The sequence below is a fragment of the Delphinapterus leucas genome, chromosome 1 (assembly GCF_059928025.1).
Source record: "Delphinapterus leucas isolate spDelLeu-1000000601 "Yukka" chromosome 1, BTC_Dleu_Yukka2, whole genome shotgun sequence".
NCBI classification, from domain to species: domain Eukaryota; kingdom Metazoa; phylum Chordata; class Mammalia; order Artiodactyla; family Monodontidae; genus Delphinapterus; species Delphinapterus leucas.
The window spans coordinates 20,912,084-20,937,175 of NC_143129.1; the positions used below are offsets into that span (position 1 = coordinate 20,912,084).

Below are 25,092 nucleotides of genomic sequence, written 5' to 3' on the forward strand. Positions count from 1 at the left end.
GCTACAGACTGGGAGAATATTTGGAAAACAAACAACTGTCAAAAGGCTCATATGCAGAATACATAAAAAGCCATTGAAAGTCCCCAGTAAGAAAACAAAGAACATATTTTTTAAATGGGAAGATTTTGGACAGATACTTCACCGAAGAAGATACATGGAGGAAAAACACAGAAGCCTCTCAATGTCATTGACCACCAGGGAAATGCAGATCAAAACCACAATGAGATATCAATAAATATCTATCAGAAGAATGGCTAACTACGTACAGGTAGGTAGGTAGATGGGTAGGTAGACAGACCGACAATATCAAGTGCTGGCAAGCAAAGCAACTACAATCTCACATCTCGCTGGTGGGAATACAAAAGGAGACAGCCACTTTGGAGGAAAACTCGGCAATTTCTGAAAAATTTACGCATACACCTACCATAGGAGCCAGCCACCCTACTACTAGGTATTTACTGAGATAACAGATCAGAGGTTGACAGGGTGTGGGGGTGGGAAGAGGACAATGGCTATAAAAGGGTACCAGAAGAATATCTAGAGGTTCCATATCTCTTCTATTCGTTGATTGGTTGGTGGTTACATAACTATTATGGTTGCATGATATTTTTTGCATTTACCAAAACTAATAGAAGTGTACACAAGAAAGGGAGATTTTGCTGTATGTAAATAAGTTTTAAATGAATTTTAAAAATGTAAAAAAAAGCATCATACAAATATGTAATAAGCCTTTTCAAAAACCTTTACTAGAACAGATAACAGACTTTTCACAGAAACGTCAAATATCACCTGCAAATGTCTCTCAATTGTCAATGCGGCAAACGGTTTCGATCACCAGCTTGAGGCCCTAATAAATGATCCAGACATTTTAAATTCTAACTATCTGATCTCACACTTAAACTCTATGTCACCTCAAAACACTCTGAGACTTCTGCATGGTTGTTTCGCTTTTCAAATCGACCATTTACTGATATCCTATTATTTTCATATAAATGAAACTCCTCCTCTCTTAAGCACAATATTTCTGATGCTAACAGTTCTATGCACTTCCTTTAAACAGACATTTTTAACAACCAACTTTAACTTGGATCATCTTTTAAGTCAAAATATAGTATGTCACCAATTCAGAATTCTTATCAGCTATCCTTAGAAATTGCATAAGCCAATTTTAGAATTTCCTTTCTGTCCCCAATTTTCTTATTTTATGCTTTGATAAACTTCCCTCAATTAAATATGGCTAACCTTAAGTCCAAGTCTTTTCTGTACAGGTTTGACATCACACCTTATACCCCTCAAAAAAAGAAAAAAATACCTTGCAAATTATAAGGAAATAGCGAAGGATGAAACTCTAAAGCAGTTTTTCTCAAAGAAGCGTGGTTTTGCCTCTGAGGTTACACTTGGCCATGTCTGAAGACACATTTGCTTGTCACTGGGTTGGAGGGAGATGGGAGGTTTGCTACTGCTATCTAGTAGGTAGAGGCCAGGATTGACACCAAACAACGTACAGGAAAGCCCCTATGACAGAGAATTATCCTGTTCAAAATGTCAAAAGTGCTGAGACTGACCCCACAGATGCAGAGAACAAACTAGTGGTTACCAGTGGGGAGAGAAAAGGGGGGAGGGACAATACAGGGGTAGGGGATTAAGAGGTACAAACTATTAGGTATAAAATAAGCTCCAAGGATATACTGTACAACATGGGGAATATAGCCAATAGTTTATAATAACTATAAATGGAGTATAAACTTTAAAAATTGTGAACCATTATATTGTAGACCTGTAATTTATGTAATATGATATGTCAACTACATCAACTGTACTTCAATTTAAAAAAAAAAAAAGTGCTGAGATTGAGAAATCCTGCCCCAAAGAAATCAACCTATTCAAGAATGACATATACTAATGAAAACGTGAGCACAAAATCAAAACTTGGGGTAATTTCTAGGCATTCCACTTATTCTCTTTCCAACGACTGCACAGCAACATATTGATACTAGATTTTTCAATATCAAGGAGAAGTAACAGTACATTATCACTTGTTATACAAAGGCATAAGACTGTAGCAGTTTAAGAAATACATCAAAAGTTTGCAATAGAAAGAAATATATGTGATTTAAGGAAACAGAAAGCCATACAAAAATGAGTTGGAGTGCAAGGAAATCTTGAATCAATGACTTCCTGCATGGGAACACAGGTCTGGTTTTTAAGGTCTGGCTCAATAAAAGAAAACCTAATACATTTCTGTTTATGCTAAGTCTAAAACTCCACATGAATTTTCAATGATTCTGTGTGAAACAGTATAAAATCTGCATTTATTAGTATAAGTTTTGCATGAGAGCTTCCACTGTCCATTTAAAAAGCAAGTCACCTATCATTAATGCTCAGTTACACTAGAGTTAATGATTTAGGACAGGATATCTAATAGGTCGCAACAAAAATTAACAACAGCTTATAATTATAGATGCTAATTTGGATAAGCTCTCACTAATTAATAGAAGAATTTATCCTTGGCATTTATTTTAACCACGATCAAGCATTGCTTATTATTTTAATCGACTACATGAACCAGTTACACACGGTGCAAATGAACATCAAACTACATATATTAACACAAGAAACTCTCAATCATGAGATCTGCAAATAGTGACAATTGCTTTTGCATCATAAGACAGCTATGTACCTCATTCACAAATCAAATATAAACCAAGATGATGGTCACTTTAACATGGAAAGAGACAAATCTTGAGGGGTCACAAGTAGCTTTTCGACACCTAAAGTTGCTACAAAAGACATACCTGCCAAAATTAATTGAAACATAATGCGAAAAAGTACAAACTACCTTATCTCTCCAAGCTCCACTCTATATTTAATATGAAACAGCAATCTCTTTCCTCTGAAGTGTACATGGTCACCTAAATTGGCTGAAATGTTGACACACTGATGCCAGGTTAAATGTTGCCCTTGAATCAAGTCTCTATTTCTAATTGAGAATTAATCTTGGACTTGCCCACATGAAAGGGATGGATCTCTGCCAGCTGCAGTAGTTGCAATAATCACAGGCAATAAAGGACACACCTTGTTGGCCTATGTAGTTATTTTACATTTATCTGGTGTGATATTTGGTTCAGAAACCATTTCAACCTTTTAACTTCTATTTTGACAAAAGAGTTACTGAGAAAACGTTACGAGAATTTGCAAATGCTCACCCATAGGTTCCTCATAAAGCATTTTATAATTCGTCAGGACACCTGAACACTGCTGCAACGCGTGTGAAATTTTTATTTGTAAATAAGACCATGTCTAGCTTTGCCCAAATTGACTTTGCAATATTTGACCAGTGTATCATCTTTTTCCTATATCCAATTCATTCTGTGAAGGATTCTTCCTTACTTCCCACCATTTTAGCCAACATGTTTTAAACATAATGAAGAGTTTATGGTAAAAAGCATTAAGAAAGGGTAGACAAGGTCCCCTTTAACACATGGTGACTTCTGGTTCTGACAACGATGGAAGAGTCCTATTCCTCCCAGGTCCTCTTTCCATAACTTAAAAACCCTAGGCATAACATGATAAACAAGTATAGGAGGACTCTTCAAGGTGGGAAGAAGGCAAAAAAAACTTAGGGACCTCAGGATTTGAGAAACAACATGGCAGTTAATCCCCCAGTATTCTTATTACTGCCCATATACCCCAGACAGAGCATTCCAGAAGCATCTATCCTAGAACTGCCAACAGGCACAGGTAAAGTACATTCCAAGAATAGTCTACTTCTCCTAGATAAAGGACAGGGAAAATGGTGGCCTAAGATAAAAGGCCTTTTAGGCAATGTCTGCCCTACTTCAGCCAGACACCAATGGAGAAACCACAGGGAAACACACAGACACTCTCTCATGGTTCTAACAGAGCCCATCAGGAGCTCAATCTTTCATCTCACCCTCCCACCCAGCAGAAGTAAGCTGCAGTACCTTGAATCCCCTACCTGGTAGAACTGACAGGGCCATTCAGAGATCTCATCTTCCATTGCCCCTGGCAAAGCAGGCAGTGTTTAGTTCCCTGCAGAGTGGTGCTGAAAACCCAACAAAGAGCTGTTCTTCCCTTCTCCACTTGGCGAAAGCAGGCAACTCTCCAATCTAACAGTAGGGGGAGTATTGCTGGCAAAGAGTAAGGAAATTATTTTCTATACCCTGCTCCACGGAAGGAGGTGGCACTCTGATCCCCTTTCAAAATAGTATTGGCAGGGTGAGAGGGGAGCTGATCTGCCATCCCCACCTGACTGAAGCGGGCTGTACTCCAATTCCTCACCAGGGGATTGTAACCTCAGCCCAGCAAGGACTGAGACTCCAACTCTACCCTCCCATCTGACAACAGGGAGACCTAATGAGGAGGTACAGAGGCAGGGCGAGTCAGCATTCCACTCCCCCCACCGCCCCCTGCCAGGGCCTAGCAGGAGCTGACCCTTCCTACTCACCAATCATCAGTAAGACTGAACAAGGAAAGGAAGTGTGAGCCAGGTCTGGTGAGCACTTTATCTCCCCCAATCCTTGGTGTCAGGGGAGCCCAGGTGAGAGCTGTACCTCTACACCCACTTCATGGCAATGAGACTGAATGCAGTGTTGTGTATCAGGGCTAGTCTGTATTCTGTTTCACACCCAACTCCCACCAAGTGAGCCTAATGGGGAGCTGAGCTGGGCCCCCATCCCAACTTGTGTTAGTGAGACTGAAGGATGTAGTATGAGGTAGGGCTGGTCAGTATTCCACTGTCCTCTTTACTTCCTTGTGAAGTGAACCCAATGGGAAGCTGAGCCTCCACTTACACCTGGCATCCATGAAGCAGAATAAGGTGACAGGAGAGGGGTTACTTGACACTCCACTGCCCCTTCCTTGGTGTCAATGGGGACCAGCAAGAAGCTGAGCTTCCACTCACCCCACAGTCACAAAGGGGTGTGAGCCAGCAATGTGCTTCCCCCTCCTGGTGACAGTGGGGCTCAGCGGGCATATATCTGGAGAAAACCATAATTCGACAAGATACATGCACCCAAATGTTCATTGCAGCACTATTTACGATAGCCAAGACATGGACACAACCTAAATCTCCATCGACAGAGGAACAGATAAAGAAGATACGGTACATATACACAATGGAATATTACTCAGCCATAAAAAAGAATGAAATAATGCCGTTTGCAGCAACATGCATGGACCTAGAGATCATCATACTAAGTGAAGTATGTCAGACAAATATCATATGATATCACTTATATGTGGAATCTACAAAATGATACAAATAAACTTATTTACAAGACAGAAAAAGACTCACAGACTTCAAAAACAAACTTATGGTTACCAAAGGGGAAAGGTGGTCAGGAGGGATAAATTAGCTGTTTGGAATTCACATGTACACACTACTATATATGAAATAGATAATCAACAAGGACCTACTGTATAGCACGGGGAACTCTACTCAATATTCTGTAATAACCTACATGGGTAAAGAATCTGAAAATGAATAGATACATGTATAACTGAATCACTTTGCTGTACACCTGAAACTAACACAACATTGTAAATCCACTATACTCAAATATAAAATAAAGATGAAATTAAAAAAAAAGAATCCGGGCTTCCCTGGTGGCGCAGTGGTTGAGAGTTCGCCTGCCGATGCGGGGGACAGGGGTTCGTGCCCCGGTCCGGGAGGATCCCGCATGCCGCGGAGCGGCTGGGCCCGTGGGCCATGGCTGCTGGGCCTGCGCGTCCGGAGCCTGTGCTCCGAGACACGAGAGGCCACAGCGGTGAGAGACCCGTGTGCCTCAGGAAAAAAAAAAAAAAAAAAAGAATCCATCAGCACTTGGAGACGACAGGTGGGTGGGTAGGTGGCCCACTTTCACCAAGGAGGTGTTGAAAATGCTAACCTTCCAACCCGTCATCTGCAACAAGGCCACCAGTGAGGTGATGGTGACAGGGACAGGTGGGAAACTGAACATATACATTCACCTGGCCATTGTGTCAGATCTCAATAGGGGGACAGCCTAGTGATAAAACGAAAAGTGAACTGGAGCCAGAGTCTCATAATATAGTATCCAAAATGTCTAGGATAAAATAAAAGTCACATGTCATACAAATAACCAGAAAAACTATGACTTGAATGAGAACAGAAAATCTACCAATACCAACACTGAGATGAATCAGATAGAAGAATTATCTGATAAGGATTTAAAAGCATAAAAATACTTCCACAAGAAATTGTGAATTCTTTCAAAGCAAATGAAGAAAGAAGAGAAAATCTCAGCAAAGTAATAGAAGTTATAATAAAAGATCCAAATGGAAATTTAAGAATTATTTTTAAACAAAACTTTGAGACAATTAAAAAACTTGCTATATGGACTCAAGAGTAAAGTTAAGATGATGGAATAGAAACTGTGAACTTGAAGACAAATCAATGGTATTTACCTAAATTGAAACAAAAGAGAAAAAAATATTAAAAGAAATAAAATGAAGTGAGCCTCAAGGATCTGTGGGACAATAACAAAGAGATAGTATCTCTATAATTAGAATCACAGAGGAGAGTGACATTGAAAATATATTGAAAGAAATATTGTCTGAAAACATTGAAAAATGGCAAAAGACATAAACGTACAGATTCATAAGGCTGAGCAAACTCCCAATAATAGGATAATACCAAAGAAATTCATGCCAAGGAATTCAATATTAAACTTCTGAAAACAAAGCACAAAGAGAAACTCTTGAAAGTTGCCACAGGAAAATGATGCAAAACTTATAAGGGAATATCAATTCAAATTACAACACCTGGTTTCTCACCTGAACGATGGAGGCCAGAAGGAGCGGCACAACATTTTTCAAGTAATGAAAGAAATTAACTCTCAATCACAAATTTTACATTCAGCAAAAATATCCTTTAGGAATGAAGGGAAAATCAACACATTCTCAGTTGAATGAAAACTAAGAGAATTTGTTTTCATCCAGCTCACTCTTAAAGAGGGACTAAAGAAAGTCCTTTAAAGAGAAACAAAATGACAACAAAAGGTTTAGAATTTCAGGAAGAAAATAAGAACATCAGAATGAGTAATATTAGGAGTAAATACATAAACTATCCTTATCATGAGTTTATTAAATAATATTTGATGGTCAAAGCAAAAACTTTAACACCATTTGCTGTGGTGCTCAATGTGTGGAGAGGAAACACTCAAGGCAATTATACTTAAAAAGCAGTGTAGGTAAAGGGACCTAAATGGAAGTAAAGTTTCTACACTTCAACTGAAGTGACAAAACATCCATGTCAGTAGACTAAGTTAATTATATATACTGTAATACCTAAGCCGCTAAGAACGTTATACAAAAAGATACACCAAAAATGTTATAAATAAAGATGGAACCCTAAAACGTGTTCAAGTAACCCACAGCAAGGTAAGAAAAGCGAAACAGAGAAACCAAAATCAGAAGAAACAGAGAACTAATGACAAAACTGCAGACCTAAGTCTATCACATCATTAAGAAGCTTAGATGTAAATGGTCTAAATACACCAAATAAGTGACAGAGATTGGCAGAGTGGATTAAAATTAGATAGATACATAGATAATTGATATACATGCAGAATATAAATAAATATATACAGAATATATATATAAAACATGCTATGCAACAGCAGAATACACGTTAATTTCAAGTGCTCACAGAACGTTCACCAAGAACGTGGGGCCATTTTTTAAAAACTCAGCAAATTTTAAAGAACTGAAACTAAACAGTGTTTTTTCTGACCACAATGGATTCAAATTGGAAATCAATATCAGAAATATAATTTTGTTAAATCTTCAAAAGCTTGGAAACAAGAAACCTACTTGTAATTAATGCATGAGTCAAAGAAGTCTCAACAAAAATAAAAAATACATAGAACTGAATAATAATGAAAATACAACATACTAAAATCTTTGTGATACAGCTAAAGCAGTACAAAGAGGAATATTTACAACACTAAATTAAACATTAAATTAAATTACACACTAAATCACAGCACTAAACCTACTGCTTGCTTTTAAGGAGAGAAAAGGTCTGGAAATATCCATCTAAGATCTTACCTCAAGAAACCCCAGAAAGAGAGCAAAATAAGCACAAATCAAGCAGACAGAAGGAAATAATAAATGTAAAAGCAGAGATCAATGAAACTGAGGATAGCTAAACAATAGAGAAAAATCAAGGGAAAATGTGGTTTTTCAAAAATATCAATTAAATTATAAACTTTTGGCAAGACTAACAATTATAAGAGAGAAGACACGAATAATATCAATAATGAAGCAGGTGATATCACTTTAGATCCTATAGCCAGTAAAACGATAATAAGGGGTAATAAAAGATAAGATGAATAATATTACAGTCACAAATTCAACATCTTAGAAGAAATAGACTAATTGTCTGAAAACCACAAATTACCTAAAATCAACCAAGATAAAATAGACAATCTGAATTAAAGAAATTCAATTTAATTAAAAATCTTCAAATATGAGATCTCCAAACAGCTTCACTAAACCTGGAGATGCCTACCAAACATTTAAGGAAGAATTAACGCTAATTTTACATAATCTATTTCAGAAAACAGAATAGGAGGGAACACTTCCCAACTCATTTTATGAGGACAGCATTAACCTAATACCAAAAGATAGTACGAGAAAGGAAAATTATGGATCAATACAGCTCATGAACATAGATGGAAAATTCCTCAGAGGAGTACTAGTAAATCAAGCCAAACAGCATATAAAAGGAATCATCATGACCAAGTCGAATTTATTCCAGGTATGTAAAGTTGGTTAAACATTTGAAAATCAATCAGTGTAACCAACCAGATTAACAGGCTAAAGAAGAAAAATCACATCAATTGATGTAAAAAAGGACTAACAAAATCCAACACTCATTATGATGAAAATTTTAATAAATTAGCAATAAAGGGAAATTTTCTCAACGTGATGAAGAGCATCTACAGCTAACGTTATACTTATTCGTGAAAAACTGAACGTTTTCTCCCTAAGATCAGAAACAAAGCAAAGGTGTTTGTTATTACCACTCTTATTCAACATAGTATTAGAAATTCTAGCTATTGCAACAAAGAAATAAAAATCACACAGACTGGAAAGAAAGAAACTGCTCCTAACTGCAGGCAACATGATTGTCTATGTAGAAAATCCCAACAAATTACAAAAGAACTTTCAGAACTAATAAATTAGTTCAGCAAGGTTTTTAAATATAGGATCAAGCCCCCCCAAATCAGTAACATTTTCTGTATTATAACAAAAAATATGTGGGAACTAAAATTTAAAACCTATAACCAATTTCAATCACTCCAAAGAAAATTTAACACTTATGAATAAACTTAGCAAAACATGCACAGGATCTGTATGCTGAAAATTACAAAATACCAATAAAAGAAATCAAAGACCTAAATTGTTCATGTATTGGAAGGTTCAGCATAGTAAAACATACCAATTCTCCCCAAGTTGATCTAGAGATGCAATGAAATTCCTAACAAGATCCCAACAAGACATTTGGTAGACACAGGTAAATTTATTCTAAAACTTATATGGAAAGGCACAGGCCCTGAAATATATTAAAAATATGAAATCTGTGGTGAAGTAAGGAACAGGTTGGGTGTGTTTATAAAAGGGAAATTTGGGGTAGCCTTATGGTAATAGAACTGTTCTTTATCTTGACTATGATGGAGCCACAAATCTACATATGTGATAAAACTGTATAGAACTGCACATACAAACAAGTCCAGAAAAATGGAAAGTCTAAATAAAGTGGGTGGATTGTATCAATGTCAGTATCCTGGTTGTTATATTATACTATAGTTTTGCAAGATGTTACCCTTGGGTAAGGGATACTTGGGATCTCTCAGTATTATCTCTCACAAATGTTTGCAAGTCGACAATTACCTCAAAAAAAGTTAATTAAAAATAAACAAAGAAGCACTATCTACACTGGACCTCTCCAAGTTTAGTGCTCCCTAGTTTTCAAAATTTCTTGGGTCTCACTTCTCTTTAATATTTATAAAAGCCTCTTCCCACAAACTTTGAGATGTTCTGTCTGAGACTGCTACAGGTATTTTAAGGGATTAAATAATAACGGTCACCATTCGTCCCAATGTGTATTCCCACAGAATTCATCTTATTTCCAGTTTACTGCTACCTCTCATTCAACCCAAACACTGAACCCAACTCTTTTATATAAATTCCCTAAGGTACCAAACCCCTCAAAATAGCTACCTGTAATCGATTTTGGCCAAATAACACAGTGGATTTGCATCCCAGAAAACAACAAACTTAACATTACATATTGTACATCCATAATCTAAACTTTCTCGGTCAACCCCACTACAGTGAAACTGGCACGAGCTGAGTCTCCTCTTCCAGCCCTTCGTCTCTGGCTCTCCTCTCCTCCCCAACCCCCAACTGGAATGCTTTATGTCCTTTCCCTGCCCTTTCCTTTTTCCTTTCTTTCTTTTCTCCCTAGATTGAGAACCATGAACACAAATCATAAACAAGAGAATCCAACTAGTTTTCTACTTCTAGAATATACAATGTTTTTCAGGGATTATCTCATGTAGTCTTTAGAAAGCAGAATGACTGCTTTTCCCGATATGAACACTTACAAAAAATATATATTGACATACATACACACATAATTATATATATATTATATATATAAATATCATTTTTCTCTGCTGTAATTAAATAATTGGAAGATTAACAAATCTATTAAAGCCTTTCCATTCTTGGAAAAGTTTTTATAGTTTGTTTTATTTTAACTGTTCTTTCTTTGGCTTAGAGATATCTAAACTGGTATCTTGAACATATGCTCTTATTATGCATCCAGAACAATACAGCTGCTTGGAATATTTTTGAACGTCGCATTTGAGAGAGAGAAATACCAAGGGAAAATATATGGGAAAAGAAAACTATTCAAGGCCATGTTTAAATAAAGTCATATTCTCTCTTCCATTACCAAGCGATACATACCATAGGCCAAATTCTGCCCTAGGTTATATGAGCGCTCTTCTTTTTGACTTTAGTGGGAATTGTTCATGTATAACTGAAGGCTTCAGTTAGCCCCGTGGACACAAAAACGCCTGCCCTCAAAAGAAGCAAAAATGATCTGTCTTATTTGGCTTTTAGATGAAAGTGATATAATATAAATGACAATTCCATTAGATAATATAGGTTTTAAAAAGCACTACCATCAAGTTTTAACCATTACAAATTTGAGAGAATTACCATAGTGGCATTGGCAAGACCAGAGATTGTTGAAACAAATAAGACGACGTTGGAAAATACTTTTCTTTTTATCGCAATTTTCAATTTTAGTAGTGTATGGAATAACTGTGCACTATAATATTTGTATATATTTTCCTTTTGTATATATTGTACATTTTCTAGCTATTGGCTGAGAATCAACCATTTTCTAGCAGAAAAAAATTGCTAAGTTCTTCAAATATCGGTTTCTAAGTTTAAATGTTAATTTATCCATAGCTTGCTTTAGATTTTGATTAGAGGTTTTTCCAGAGGAAAGGTCTTACTGAACTTAAATTTTTGCCATGAAATATTAGACTGATAACATTCAGACTTGTAAAGGGTAAACACTACAATGAGAGGTGTGTTCATCTTTTTGCATACATCAGCTAGACAAACCTTTTCTTTTGGTGTGTGTGTGTGTATATATATATATGTATATATATATGTATATATATATAGTGTATATACTAATGGAGAATAATAGTTATGAAATATATTGGATTAGGAGCAGGTGAAAAAACCTGGGTTGTCTGTCAGAGGGAGAAACAAAAACAAAAGACTTCATAGCTCTATGTAAAACTCTAAGCCACTTTTTCAAGACTTTTTCATTTAATACATGATATATTTCTTTCTAAGAAACTCAGACTCCCTGAGGCTTACAACATCTTTTGCTATTTTCATCTTCCAGGCATTGTCCACCTATTCCTGGTATGTAGAATTTCTTCCTTCCTCCTCTTCTCCACCTTAAAAGCCTATTTTTCCTTCAATAGTTAACGCAGATCCTACCTTCTTTATGCATCTTTCCTGACATACCTGAATTGGAATGAGTCATTTCCTGTCTTAAATTCTGATTATTTTATTTTGTTATACACTTTGTAATCCATCAAGGTAGGAAGGAGAACAAGAAATAATACTTGGGCCCCACCCCAGACCAATGAAGACACAATGGAGTGTGGGCATCTGAATATTTTTGAAAGCTTCTCAATGATGCTAATGATCTTTAGAGTTGAGAATTATTGCTCTGAGCTGCAGTCTAGCTTGTAAGTACTAAATATCCAAATTCTGACTCTCTTCCAGTACTTCTCCTTGGGCAAATGAAACCATTAGTCATACAATCATCCAAGCCAGAAATCTGGGATTTATCATCTCCCTTTACCTTAACCTCTACTTTCCTTCCATCAACAAGCCCTTTGATTTTAATTCCTAAATAGCTTTCAAAGCTGACCACTTCTCTGTGTATCTGCTATTGCCATCATGGTTCAAGGTATCTCACTTGGGCTCTAAGAGTAACCTAACAACACTTTTTTCTTGTCCTCATGCAAACTGTTCTCCTTCAGTGCAACCAACATGGTCCCTCTGAAAAGATAATCTGCTCAGGCCATACATTTTCCTTACTTCCCCCCACTTCCTCCCTCATCCCCTGTTCCCTGCATAAAGCATCTCAGTAGAGTTCTCTTGAAAACACTTTAACACGGCCAACAGTGATCTTTAAAACATAGCATCTTCCAATGGCTCTGGCTACATTTCACATGCTGCTCCACTCCACCTCCACTGGCCTTTCAGTATCTCATATGCAACAAAGTCCCTTTTACAAAAGGGCATCTGCACTATTTGCTATGCACGGATGAAATGTTCTCTACTCTGGTCACCTAGTTCAATCCTGTATGTTCTTTTGAATATATACTGTTATCAGTTAAATTCTATCCCCACACAAAAGACAGACTGAAGTCCTGACCCCCCATGTCTGTGACTATGACCTTATTTGGAAACAGAGTCTTCGTGGATATAATCAAGTTAAGGTGAAGTCATACTGATTAGTTGGATCCTAACCCAGTATAACTGGTGTCCTTACAGAAAGAGGAGACACTGACACACACACACACAGGGGAGGAGATGGCCATGTGATATCGGAGGCAGAGATGAGCCTGATGCATCTAAAAACTCAGGATTTCTGGCAAACACCGGAAGCTAGAAGAAGCAAGTGAGGCTACTCCTCTATAAGTTTTAGAAAGAGCATGGTCTTGCAGATACCTTAATTTCAGACTTCTGGCCTCCAGAACTGGGAGAGAATACATTGTTGTTATTTTAAGCTACTCAGCTGGTGATTTTTTAGGGCAGGCCTAGCAAACTAATACTCGTATCTAATACAATTTCTTCAAAGTAAGCTTTCCTTGACTTCAGAGATTTGATCAAATTGTCCTTCAGATGATCCCACAGAACATATCACAGTTATAATTCGGTTTTCCTTGGTCTGATTGTCTGTCTTTTCCTTCCAATAGACTGTAAGCTCCATTACAGCAGACTATAAAGTACTTTATCAGACATTATTTTCTTTACGTGTCATTTACAGTAGAAGCTAAATAGGCTGGGTTTATCTTTGTTCCCAATTGTCACAGGTATCTATCATTTCAAGGAGCTACATAATTTTCCTAGGGTTGTACAAATTTTAAGTAAAATATCAAGAATTAAACATTGCCTTTTGGCTAAATATTATAAAGTCTCATGCAAAAATGTACAGAGAATAATTTTTATGTTTTTACTTGGAGGGTTTTACCTTTCTCCATAATCAAGTGGGAAGAATTCCCCCTTATTTTTAAGGTATCCTTGCAAAAGGCTTGGTTCTGTATGCCATGGATCGGGTGATCAGGGTGGGTTAAGTGGATTATTCTTTCTTTAATCCACTCTAGTCTTTCCTGTCATAAACCAAAAAGATACTGAGCAGAACTGTATATAAAATTATATTCTGTTATGTATTTAAGGCACCTGTATCCCTGAGAGATATAACTGTAAACTATATTGATTTGAATTATTTGTACAAATCATGTAAATATGTGAAGCATTACAAATATGTACAAATGTATGAAAATTCCTTTATATTTTATTTACTTTACAAATATGTCTTGTTTCAGTTCTTGGTTTTTGTCAGGGGGAGTTCAGAGAACTTTGATAATTAACTACTTCTTCTGTCTTCACAGTGACCTAGGTTTACAGCAATTTATTATTTTTTTAGGTAAAGGTCAGAGAAAATTGAGACTGTAAATTCCGGCAGATAATTTCACCTCTCTAAGGCTCCTTTTTTAATCCAGTTCACCTAGTCAGTGCTCAATAATCACAGCTGTTATTATTATCATCACTTTCAGCTGATTATTCTGAAAAGCTTTGTTAAATTCTATTGATCTTTACTTCATTTTGAATAACAAACTATTCCCCTAACTTGGGGGATATTCAGTCGGCTAGCTACAAACAGAAGGCTTTCATATACATGTAAATAGTTACAGTTTAAAGCAATGAAAATTATGAAAGGAACGACATGGATTGAGATTCTCTTGTGGTGGGAGTCGAGGTGGTGCCCCCAGGAGAATCCCAGTTCACAGAGCTTCCTGAAATGAATGAGGAAGCTTCCATAAGGCTGCAAGGACGTTTTATGTTCCCTCAATCAACAGAGACAAGGCAATACCTTTATAAAGTGTGCACATGGGCATACACTCCAGAGATTCATTGAGAGAGTTGGTTTATCTATTCTAACAAATGTTGGTTAAATTGCATTTTCTTTTTCTCCAGAACCATCAATAGTTTCCCTTTTTCAGATTGAATACATAAATCAAAGAACATTTTTCATGAACAAACTATGATTATGAAACTCCTATTCTTCGTCTGTTGATCCCTAAAACTTTATTTACCCATGCATTTTTTTCCTTCACTGTATCAGATTAGAACTGCTCTTTTTCACTTTATTGTAGCTAGGACCATCTGTGGCTCTTGACTTGTCAGTGTATCGAGGAGCCCTCAAAAGAGCATAGATGATGTGAAAAACCCCACTGCTAAACTATTTCTTGCGTCCATACTTGCAGTATTTCATCAGCTTCTAATTATAGTACATAATTATTTGACTGCATTTTAGCATAATTACTAATGGGTTACTATACTAATGATTCTTTGATGCCATTTGTCCTATAAAATGTGTAGAACTACTTAAGGGAAAACAGTTTTCAGAGTTTCATAAAACTCTGAGGTTTTACTTTTAAATGATGTGCAACTAAATGTCAATATACTTCCAAGTTGTACTACCCACAAGCCCTAACAAACTGCTGAAGTAAAATCCTTTTACATATTTTCAAAACTTTTTTTTAAAAAAAGAAAATCCGAAGAGGTCTCTTAAAATAACTATAACATGTGCTGATTCAATAAGAAAACTAAGCTTTAAAAAAAATCTGCTAATGTTATCAGTGTTCCCCACTCGATAATAAAAAGTCTGAATTGATTTTTTTCCAGTTTTAGTACAAAATATATGACATAACGAATTTCAGCTTGATATAATTTGAAATAGCCAATATATTAAACTCCAAAGTGAAATTTAAATTGGCAATCATGTCAGGTTCAAGTCCCTGAATGAATATTAATTTAAAAACTAATCATTTTCCAACAGGTTGAAGCTTCGAAATGCTAGTTCTTGAATAAAAGCTGTTAGATCCATTACTGTAACATCAGGCATTTTTTGTTTAGGAAACTAGACCTCCAACATTTGGTATGTCTGGCTCTTCCTAGCATCTTTTTTTTTTTGCCCAGGGAGTTAATTATTTAAAACTCATTTCTTTTTCTGGATTTGGTAAATTAGAATTCTGATTTTACTGATGGAAAGCTGATACTGAGTGAACTGTCTGAGGTAAGGTGTAAGGTCAGATCGGTTAATTAATTTTATGTCACTGTGACTTTCTAAGTTAAATTCTGAGCCAACTCCATGAGTAAAGATGTTTTATTTTTATATACACACACACACATACCATGTAAATTCATTGATTTGTGGCCATATTGGAGGATGAGTAAAAATATATGCATACACTACAGACTTGCAATTTTAAACTTGACTAAGCCAGATTATCAAGTGTGTGTTCTAGCCTATGCCCAGCATTATTAAGTCCCTAACCTCAAAATCAAACAGAATCTGGATGCACTATATTATAAGGCAACAGAGAATAAGTTACATTTCATATTAAAATATGTTCTTTGCAGTTAAACAGTGAGAGTTACAAGCTGCATTTGTCCATATCTTGGCTATGAAATCTACCAAAAACATGTTTGTGTAAATACCAGATAGCAGGGGGAAGCAGAAAAAAGCACAAACCCGATCGTCATTTGAGGACAAAGCTGTCAGTTACCATCTCTGTCTAGACAACCCTACACAACTTAGAAGCTTTCCATACTTTCAAAGTCACTTACTTCTTAACGTAGAATTCCAGGAAGTCTGGTTTTGTTCATCTAGTCCTATCCTCTTATACATAAGTAAGAAAACTGAGTCAAGTGTATTTGTTAAAACTACTGAGTAGCATTACTTGAGTCAGATTTCTCTACACCTCATCTCTTATCCTTCCCACTGCTTTTTGTATTAACTTCCAAGGAATGAGCACATTCTTTATTAAACATCTATGAGTTATTATAAATATTGTAATATCTCAAATGTATTCAGACTTGTTTCCAGTTTAAAGGAACCCTACGCAGAACTCCAATTTAAATAATTGCTCTTTAATTTTTATTTGAATGAATTCAGGTCTCCATAATGCTGGGTACCCCCAAATCTATCAATAAATGCCAGACGAATAAATAAGCGATCTGCACGGCTTTTCTAATGATTTAGGACTGTTTCATTCTGTAGTTTTAACGTAAAATGTAGAATGGCGGGGGGGAACTTATGTAAAAGTAAATAAGTAAAAGAAGACCACAAATTGGATAGGACAAATTTTCTCTTGATAGTCGGTTATGAAATAAAGCAGTCTCATTAAATCATAAGTACTTTAACCGTTTCTTGAAAGAAGGGGAAGATTTAAAGATTTATAAAGAAATTTTGCCTAGACTAGGAAGTGACTCACATTTGACATGTATTGAAATGATAATGCTGATTCCAATAGGCACGCTAAGAGCATGTGACTCCCAGGGGAGTAATTCAGTCATGGTTACCTCTTCACATTTGGAATTTTAAACTTTCTTTGTAAAGCTTTTAATGTACTACTGCCTGCCAAAACATGGCACATTTTCACGGATAAGGCAAAATAAAGGCAAGTAAAAAGCATTTTTTTCATCAGCGTTGATATAAAAATATGCGACAAATATAGCTATTCAACAACGTTTCAAGATTCCATTTCTTCAGTCTTCAGTGTTTTTTTGTGGTTTTTTTTGGCCACATGGCGGCACGCGGGATCTTAGTTCCCCAACAAGGGCTCAAACCTGCGTCCCCTGCAGTGGAAGCGCAGAGTCTTAACCATTGGACCTCCAGGGAAGCCCCTCTGCAGTGGTTTCTATTTCCATTTTTTATATGGAAACGTCATAACACAATTCTGTTGGTCTGGTCAGTGGGTGGAATGGACAAGATATAGAGCAAATTAGTCCCCTATCTGCTAACTACTGAACAAATGAGAGGCAAGCATGACACACTGAATCCATCATATGCTATAGATGTCAGACGTGACCTATCTTTTTGTAGGTCCTTTCAACCCTGGTGGCATGGAAACCTCTGCGTCCTGACAACCAAATTTTCTAAACTCATAACCTAATGAAGAGCAGAGTGGGGAGGGGGAAGGGTAAGCTGTGAGAAAGCAAGAGTGAGGCATGGACATATATACACTACCAAACGTAAGGTAGATAGCTAGTGGGAAGCAGCCGCATAGCACAGGGAGATCAGCTCGGCGCCTTGTGACCGCCTGGAGGGGTGGGATAGGGAGGGAGGGTGGGATAGGGAGGGAGGGAGGGAGGGAGTGAGAAGCAAGAGGGAAGAGATATGGGAACATACGCATATGTATAACTGATTCACTTTGTTATAAAGCAGAAACTAACACCCCATTGTAAAGCAATTATACTCCAATAAAGATGTAAAAAAAAAAGAAAAGCAGAGTAGGTAAGTCTAACATGGTGACTGAATGTCACTGTGTCAGTACCGTCCTGTGGAAGTCAATCATTGCTAATTCTCTGCATCTCTACTGTAAACGTTCTTCCTGAGCCTTTTAATGCATTGCAGTGCACATACATGGCAGAATTTCATACTACCAGGCCAAACAAAGGTATGTTTCAAGTGTATTTACGTCCTCAATAACGGTAGCTATGCTGAAAGAGACTTTAAAATCCAAGTAACAATTTTCAAGACCTTCTAAGTGAGATAGGCTGGAACCTGGGACCCTCTGCTGCAGTGTTTACACCTGGACAAATGTTTCCTGGAGCAACAAAATATAAAGAAAGAAACTATAAGGGACTAAAAATAACTGCATGCATGTCCAGTTGGGGCAAATTATGGACAAGATACAAAAAGACAAAAAAAAAAAACAACTGCCACTTCTGAAGAACCAGAGCAAAAGCAGGGTACCGCACATGCCCCCGGCACACAGCACCGCCAAAGGGGTGGGCAGAACACCTAAGCCACCACTCTGGCCCAACCCCTGGACACACCCCTACCCTACCCCATATAAGGAATCAGCTCCACCCCCTTCAGGGAGCGAGCCAGGGAATCTGTTACTTGCTTTTGCTCCCCGCTGCTGCAGCAGGGGCCCCAGTAAAGCCTTGCCTGAATCTCTTGTCTGGCCTCTTATCAATTTCTATTGATTAAGGAGGCCAAGAACCCTGGTAAGTAACATAAGGAAGTCTACCTGCTTCAGGGTGAGGGAAAAAATGTGAGAAATCAAAGATTATTTTCATAAAGTGCATGAGGGTACAAATGTCCTCTAGGGCAAATGGGGTTTGCGTGGACCACATTTGAGCACACCTATGAGAGCATGTACTGAGAACTATAGTACACAGTACCTCTGGTATAAAAGGCAAGGGTGACTTAAGCTGCACTGGATCATTCCAGAGCCCTAAAGAAACCAAAGAGTGAACTGTCTCCATTCCTGACAACCATAAAATACCAACCATCTCACAGTTATCTCAGTCTTTAGCAGCTCCTAAGGCGAATACAAACTGTGGTTGACAACTGAAGTGATAACACCTTTTGAGTGTCTGATGCGTGAAGTTCATTAGTCCTGAGGTCAACATTTTAACACAACAGCCGAATTGTATTCATATCATCAGACGCTGTCCACCAAAAACCGCTGTAAAAACCAGGCAGGGGTCTTAATACTGCCAAGACTAGTAAGGTTAGAACTAGGCTGCAGAAGAGCCTTTCCGCATTTCTGAACGAAATAAAATACACCAAGCAAATAAAACAAACACTTGCTGAGGATATTACTCCAAATGGGATCGTCCTAACCTTCTGTGGGCATTTTCACAGTAATTCTGAGGGGGAAATTCTGGTATATCAAGAGATACACCATTAGGTCATTTAAATATTGTTTTCCTTTAGTTGTCATTTACACATAGTTGAAATCTAAAAGGTAGTGCTTCAAATCTGATGGGAAGATGCCATTTAAAGGAAAGAAAGGAAGATGGATCCCTGTGTTTAAACAAATGTTAAATATTTTTTTATTTTACTCACCTGTACACTGAGATGAATCCATTTCTTCACAAGAATTCTCCCCAGTGTCATTACTTTTATTGGAGGCTGCAAACCATTTACTGTGCGGTAATAAAACAGGGTCTCTTTCTCAGATACTGTAAGTTTGAACGCAATCTGCCCATCCGCTGTCTTCTCTATAACACACCTTGGGAAGCAACCAGAAAAGAGAAAAGGTCAGCCTCCAACCCATGAATAAGTACCTGAACGTTCTCAAATTCAGGGCAAGCTTTCTCTCAATTAAGAAGCCCTTTTATTTCAATAAAAAATAGAATTCTTATTTACAATGTATTCCCCCAGAACCTCCACTCCCTTTATTGGAGATGCATGATGGGAGCTAAAGTGGTCGAATCATCCAACATGTGGCCTGTGGGCCCATTAGTTCCTCTGCTGTTTCTTTTATAGGAAGCGGTGCGCTACACCACATCCGGCTTGGGTATTGAGTCACCAGCACAAATCTTTTTTCTTTTCTTTTTTTTTTTTTTAATGTAAAGAGAGGTTAGTGTCCATAGAAGGCTCTAAACCACTAACCCTGAGGTCAGAATCGCTCTATTTAATTCTCATGATGAAATGGAGCATGGACAACTATAGTCTTTACTTCGCTCATCATCAATGAGCCAGAAGCCAAAGCCAGTGTCTGTAGCTCGCCATGACCACACGGCCCAACTGAGGCACTGAGATCATGGTAACGATCCTGGAGGAAAGGTCATCCAAACTTCTAAGAGTACAGTGAAATATTTTGATAAAATAGAAGAATTTTCAGAAAAAATGTTAGGTCTGTGTAGGGCCACTTATCAAATTATTGTTTTTTAAATCACTTCTATTCTGATCACAACGGCACTCTTTTCCCATCCCTTTAAATAGACATTTTTATTTTTTATGTCTTCTAATTTCTCTATTGATTTATGTTTAATATATTTTATTTTATACTAATTATATCATTGCATGTGCCTAGCCACTCTGCACCCACCGAGCAGAAACAGATATGAACTTAAGCAACCCTTTCCTATTACATTTCAACCTAGCAACTCAACTTTTCAGCAGATGAGAGAAGAGCCCCCTGAGTAGATTACTCCTCCAAATCTGCTGTTTAAAGAGAAATATCATGGACAGTAGCCATCAACATCCCCCCCAAATAACTAGCTATTAAATATGCTCATCAGCCTGCATCTCACAGACAAGAACTCAAGAAGACGGTACATCCCAGGGAGGAGAATTTTATCAAGTCCTAGAGGAGTCTGGGTTCCTTTCTTCACCTGGTTGCCTCCCACTCAGCATCTCCAGGATAATGCCTGATCCTAGAATCCTCCCTGCTCAAGGTTCGTAAGGGGCCTTCCCTTGAGCTCACTTATCGTGCTGCCTTGGTAACAACACCCATCCATCCGTCTTCCCATTCGATCATGAGTTTTCTGACAATAGCACCATAGCCTGGTTTATAGTAGAGCCTCAAAAAAATGAGTCAGTGATCTGAGTAGGAAGAATCGAAGAGGCAAAGGTAAGATTGGGCAAACCAAGAATTCTTGCTAAAAGTGTTTTTAAAACTTTCCTTAAAGGGCACATTTTTTCACAAATCATTCCTTCTCACTTGCATTTATTCTTTTTGAGAATTGAGAGGTAATATGACCGGAGAACACTTACCAGTCACTATTTCACTGTCACTTTTTTACTCTATCTGTACATATATTTGGTGATAAAGTTATGAGGCCAAATATATATATTTTATATAAGGCAAGTAGGTTTAGTTGACATACAGATTTTATATAAAGTGCAAATACAATTTTATGGAAATTCTATTGTGATTGTTTTTAACCCTATGGAAATTCTATTGTGATTTTTTTTTAACCCTTTGGTAGGTGAATATTTCTAAGTCACTGGAATGAAAGAATTTCTCTCTATTCCCTGTCTCTAGGTCTTAAACAATCTAAGAAGAGTTTGCCTCTGTTCATCTCTCTTGAGTTAAATCTACAAGTTAGAATTTGACCATTACTCAAGGATGTATTTGCCACATGCAGGCTTATTTCCCCAAGCTTACTGAAAATGCATTTCTTAATATGTTATTGATTATCTTCCTTGCTATTTTGTTTGCTTGTAAACATACTAGCTTGGGTAGATAATGAATGTGAGAGGAAGGCAGGTAGCAAAATATTTAGGAACTGGATTTATTTTGCTCCTGAATAAACAATAATTGGATAATCCATGTTTTGTTTGTTTTACTTATCTAGTACAAACACCCTGAAATTTCCCCAATTCCCACAGGTATTTCAGTTTTGAGAATGGAAACGACCTTGATGCATGGAACTCTCAAAACCATATACCATGTGCTACTGCCTCTATAAATACTCCTCTGTCTTATTTATACAAAATGATACCAATGGAAGATGAATTTGGTAGAGACATATCCCTTGTAAAAAGCTTGGAAAAAATATTTCATCCTAGCCATATTTGTCAAGAGACAATTTTTTAAAACTCTTTGCACGTTAGTTACATAAACTAAGTAGGTTGGATTTACTGACATTTCAAACAGTAAGAAAACAGGTTTTTCTTTTCTTACCCCTACAGAAATAGGGGTAACGGTTTGTGACGATTTTCACTCCAAATAAAACAAAATGAAAATATGCCAACTTTCACTTGGCACATTAAAACTAAACACCAAAGATATTTAAGTTATATTTGCTTATGAAATTATAAGACTCTTCTGGTTTGTTTCATGAGTTTTTAGATATTTGGCCAACATCCTCATACAAAGAAAACTTCACAAGGAGAAGAGGCAAAAGCCCTACAGGAAGACGAAAGATGAGCAAAACATGCTTCAAAACTGTCCTACTCGTTCCAGTTTCCAGATTGTTTCTAAACACTTAGGGGAAACATTAGATACCAGCTTCAAAATTATTACAGAATGAAAATCAGGTGATTACAGAAAATAACCAAAAATGTTAAGGAAGCCCCCCTCCGAACTCACTGAAGGCATTTCTACTGGGATTAATGGCATGAATGCTTTTGAGAATCTTTTATGCTTTTCTGTATATTTCCTAACAGATGAAAACGCCAGGAAGCGAAGGGCCAAAAGCGACCTCTTTTCAGAGATAGAGTGTCATTCATTTATTCAACTCATTATTGAGCATCTTCCAAGATGAGTTAAACAAACATCTCTTCCTGGGAAAATAAGGATGCAGACAACACAGTCCTAAGCCCTCAGAGAACTACATGCCTAATGAAAATTGTATACTCTAGTAAGGGCAAGTTGTTTATACAAACCTGGACCAAAACTTTGAAAATATCCATTATTTGTATTACTAGTCCCCATGACTTAAAACTCACACTGAGCCTGGTTGAGCCTCTGAAAACTAAGACCAAAAGTTTAGCTAAACTGCTGGAAAAAAAAAAAAAAAACCACAAAGAGCCAGGTGTAAATATGTCTGCCTGCCATGAAATTATTTTAACACACTCTTCTTTGAGGGTTTACTTCATCCATGGAAAGGAGAAAAATACTTCGAATTTAGGAAAAATTATTTGGAATATAAAGTTGACCAGGAGAGCCTAATATAGGAGTAGGTCTTCAGTTGCATCAATTCCAAAGTGCCTTCATTTCTAGGTTGGAATTCAAGTTGCAATACCCTTGACTCTTACTGATTTTGCAGGACCCTAGGAAAGCTTACACTCCCTCTGCTACTTACATTACACCTTCTTGCTCGGGTTTCAACCACACAGCTAGAGTAAATGACGCCGCCAACCTGGCAGCAGGAGGAGAGGCAAAGCAACTCTGGTGATTTCCAAAAATGAAACTTGCAGAAGGGCCGTGGGCATCGGGACTCAGATCACGCTGGTCTACAGTGATGCAGCCCCTGAGGCCTGCTGAGAAGAGGTCAGTGTAGGTGGGGGGTGACGATCGGTAAGGACAATCCTGAATGCAGAACCGCTGGGGACAGACCCGAAGGCCTTCAGCTGCGGCAGAGCTCTGACAGAAGGTGTTTCGGGCTGGGAGTCCACACGTCGCTTGGGTTGGCACCACCGAAACCTTCTTGAAAGCTGCCACGTTCTCCAGCCTTGGGAAAAGGCCCTGCGAGTCAGCCCACGATATGGAAGCAAAATAAGTAAAGAGCCATGTTTTAGGGGTGGGAAACAAGAAGCCGAAGCCCAAAGAAAGTGCCAGGCAATTCATGTTTACACAAAAGCATTCTCCTTCCAATTAAGTGTTCCTAAATAAATAATCAGGCCGTCGGCGCTGGCCAGCGACTCTTTAACACGGCGTGCTTTAAATAACATTGAGATAAATCCATTTTCGGCAAACCGCAGACGGCTTTTCACACTGGGGTAACACCGGAGGCCTCCTTAGTGATGGCGAAGACATGAGTAGCAGCTGGTGTCTGGGAATCAAAAGCAGAGAGTCAAGGAAGAGCTGTTACTGTTACATCTTTAAAACTTTCGGTGCATTCTAAGCAGGGGAATTCCGAGTCCCCAGGAAACGTTATTAAACTTCTTAAAAATATTTTGAAATACACTCTCTAGAGTAAAACACTCATTCTTTTGGTAACGCTCTTCATCGGGCAAGTCAAGCACTCGAAAAGCCCACAGGACAAGCAGTTGGACGTATACGTATGTGCACATACTTTTATTAATATATTTCCCCACACGGTAATTTCAGATTGCTACTCCACCCCAGGGAATTAGCACTAGCCACTCTCCTTCACAAGGTTAAGAACTATATAGGTTTCCTTCACACACGCACGGGACGTTGTTAACGCAGAGCTAACTTGCAGATGTCCCGAATAAAGCTGGCAAAGCACTTTGGGCCTCCCCCCCCCCCCCCATCGCAGCATGTGCGGCAACTTTAAGCTCACGGTAAAGCTGATTAGAAAACCCAACACCATCTGTCTGTCCCACGCCTCAGTATTTAGCAAACGTTCGTGTGTTTCCTCATATGACTATGTGTAGGTTACATATGGACCCCTGATACTGTGTAAGTAATTGTATTGATAAATAAGCTGAGTTACCATTTCTTTATAGCATTTCAACCAGGCCCCTCAGTGTGACAAATGGCTCTTCACAGGACCGCTGTCCCTGGTTGCCTGGCAACGCTGCGGTAACCTCCGGAAAGTCTCAGCAAATAGGCCACAGCAGCAGGACGGCCGCATGGAAGACTTGGGTGCCCAAGTCAGGGATTCTGCGCAGCGAACGCTTGGTTACCTGAAACTCAGAGTGCAGTCTGCTGGCTGGCCCGCCTGGAACTGAGCTCCTCGAGCCTCCAGCAGGTGCCTCAAGCAGTGGGAGGGACCAGCACGGGGCCAGGCATGCATAATTTTAAAGTAGCAGTGCACCTTATCCTCTAA

The 25,092-nt window shown here is 37.9% G+C and overlaps 1 protein-coding gene across 1 annotated transcript in view; it reads right to left on the reverse strand.

Annotated features, from left to right (window-relative positions):
- USH2A (usherin) overlaps positions 1-24,562 on the reverse strand; it is a 777,251-nt gene extending 752,689 nt beyond the window's left edge. Inside the window, exons 1-2 of the mRNA XM_022579226.3 lie at positions 23,440-24,562; positions 19,748-19,913 (exon numbers count right to left, since the gene is read on the reverse strand). Coding sequence (XP_022434934.3) covers positions 19,748-19,913; positions 23,440-23,924 — 651 coding nt within the window. The 5' untranslated portion in view covers positions 23,925-24,562. The remainder of the gene's footprint in view (positions 1-19,747; positions 19,914-23,439) is intronic.
- Positions 24,563-25,092: the final 530 nt, after the last annotated feature.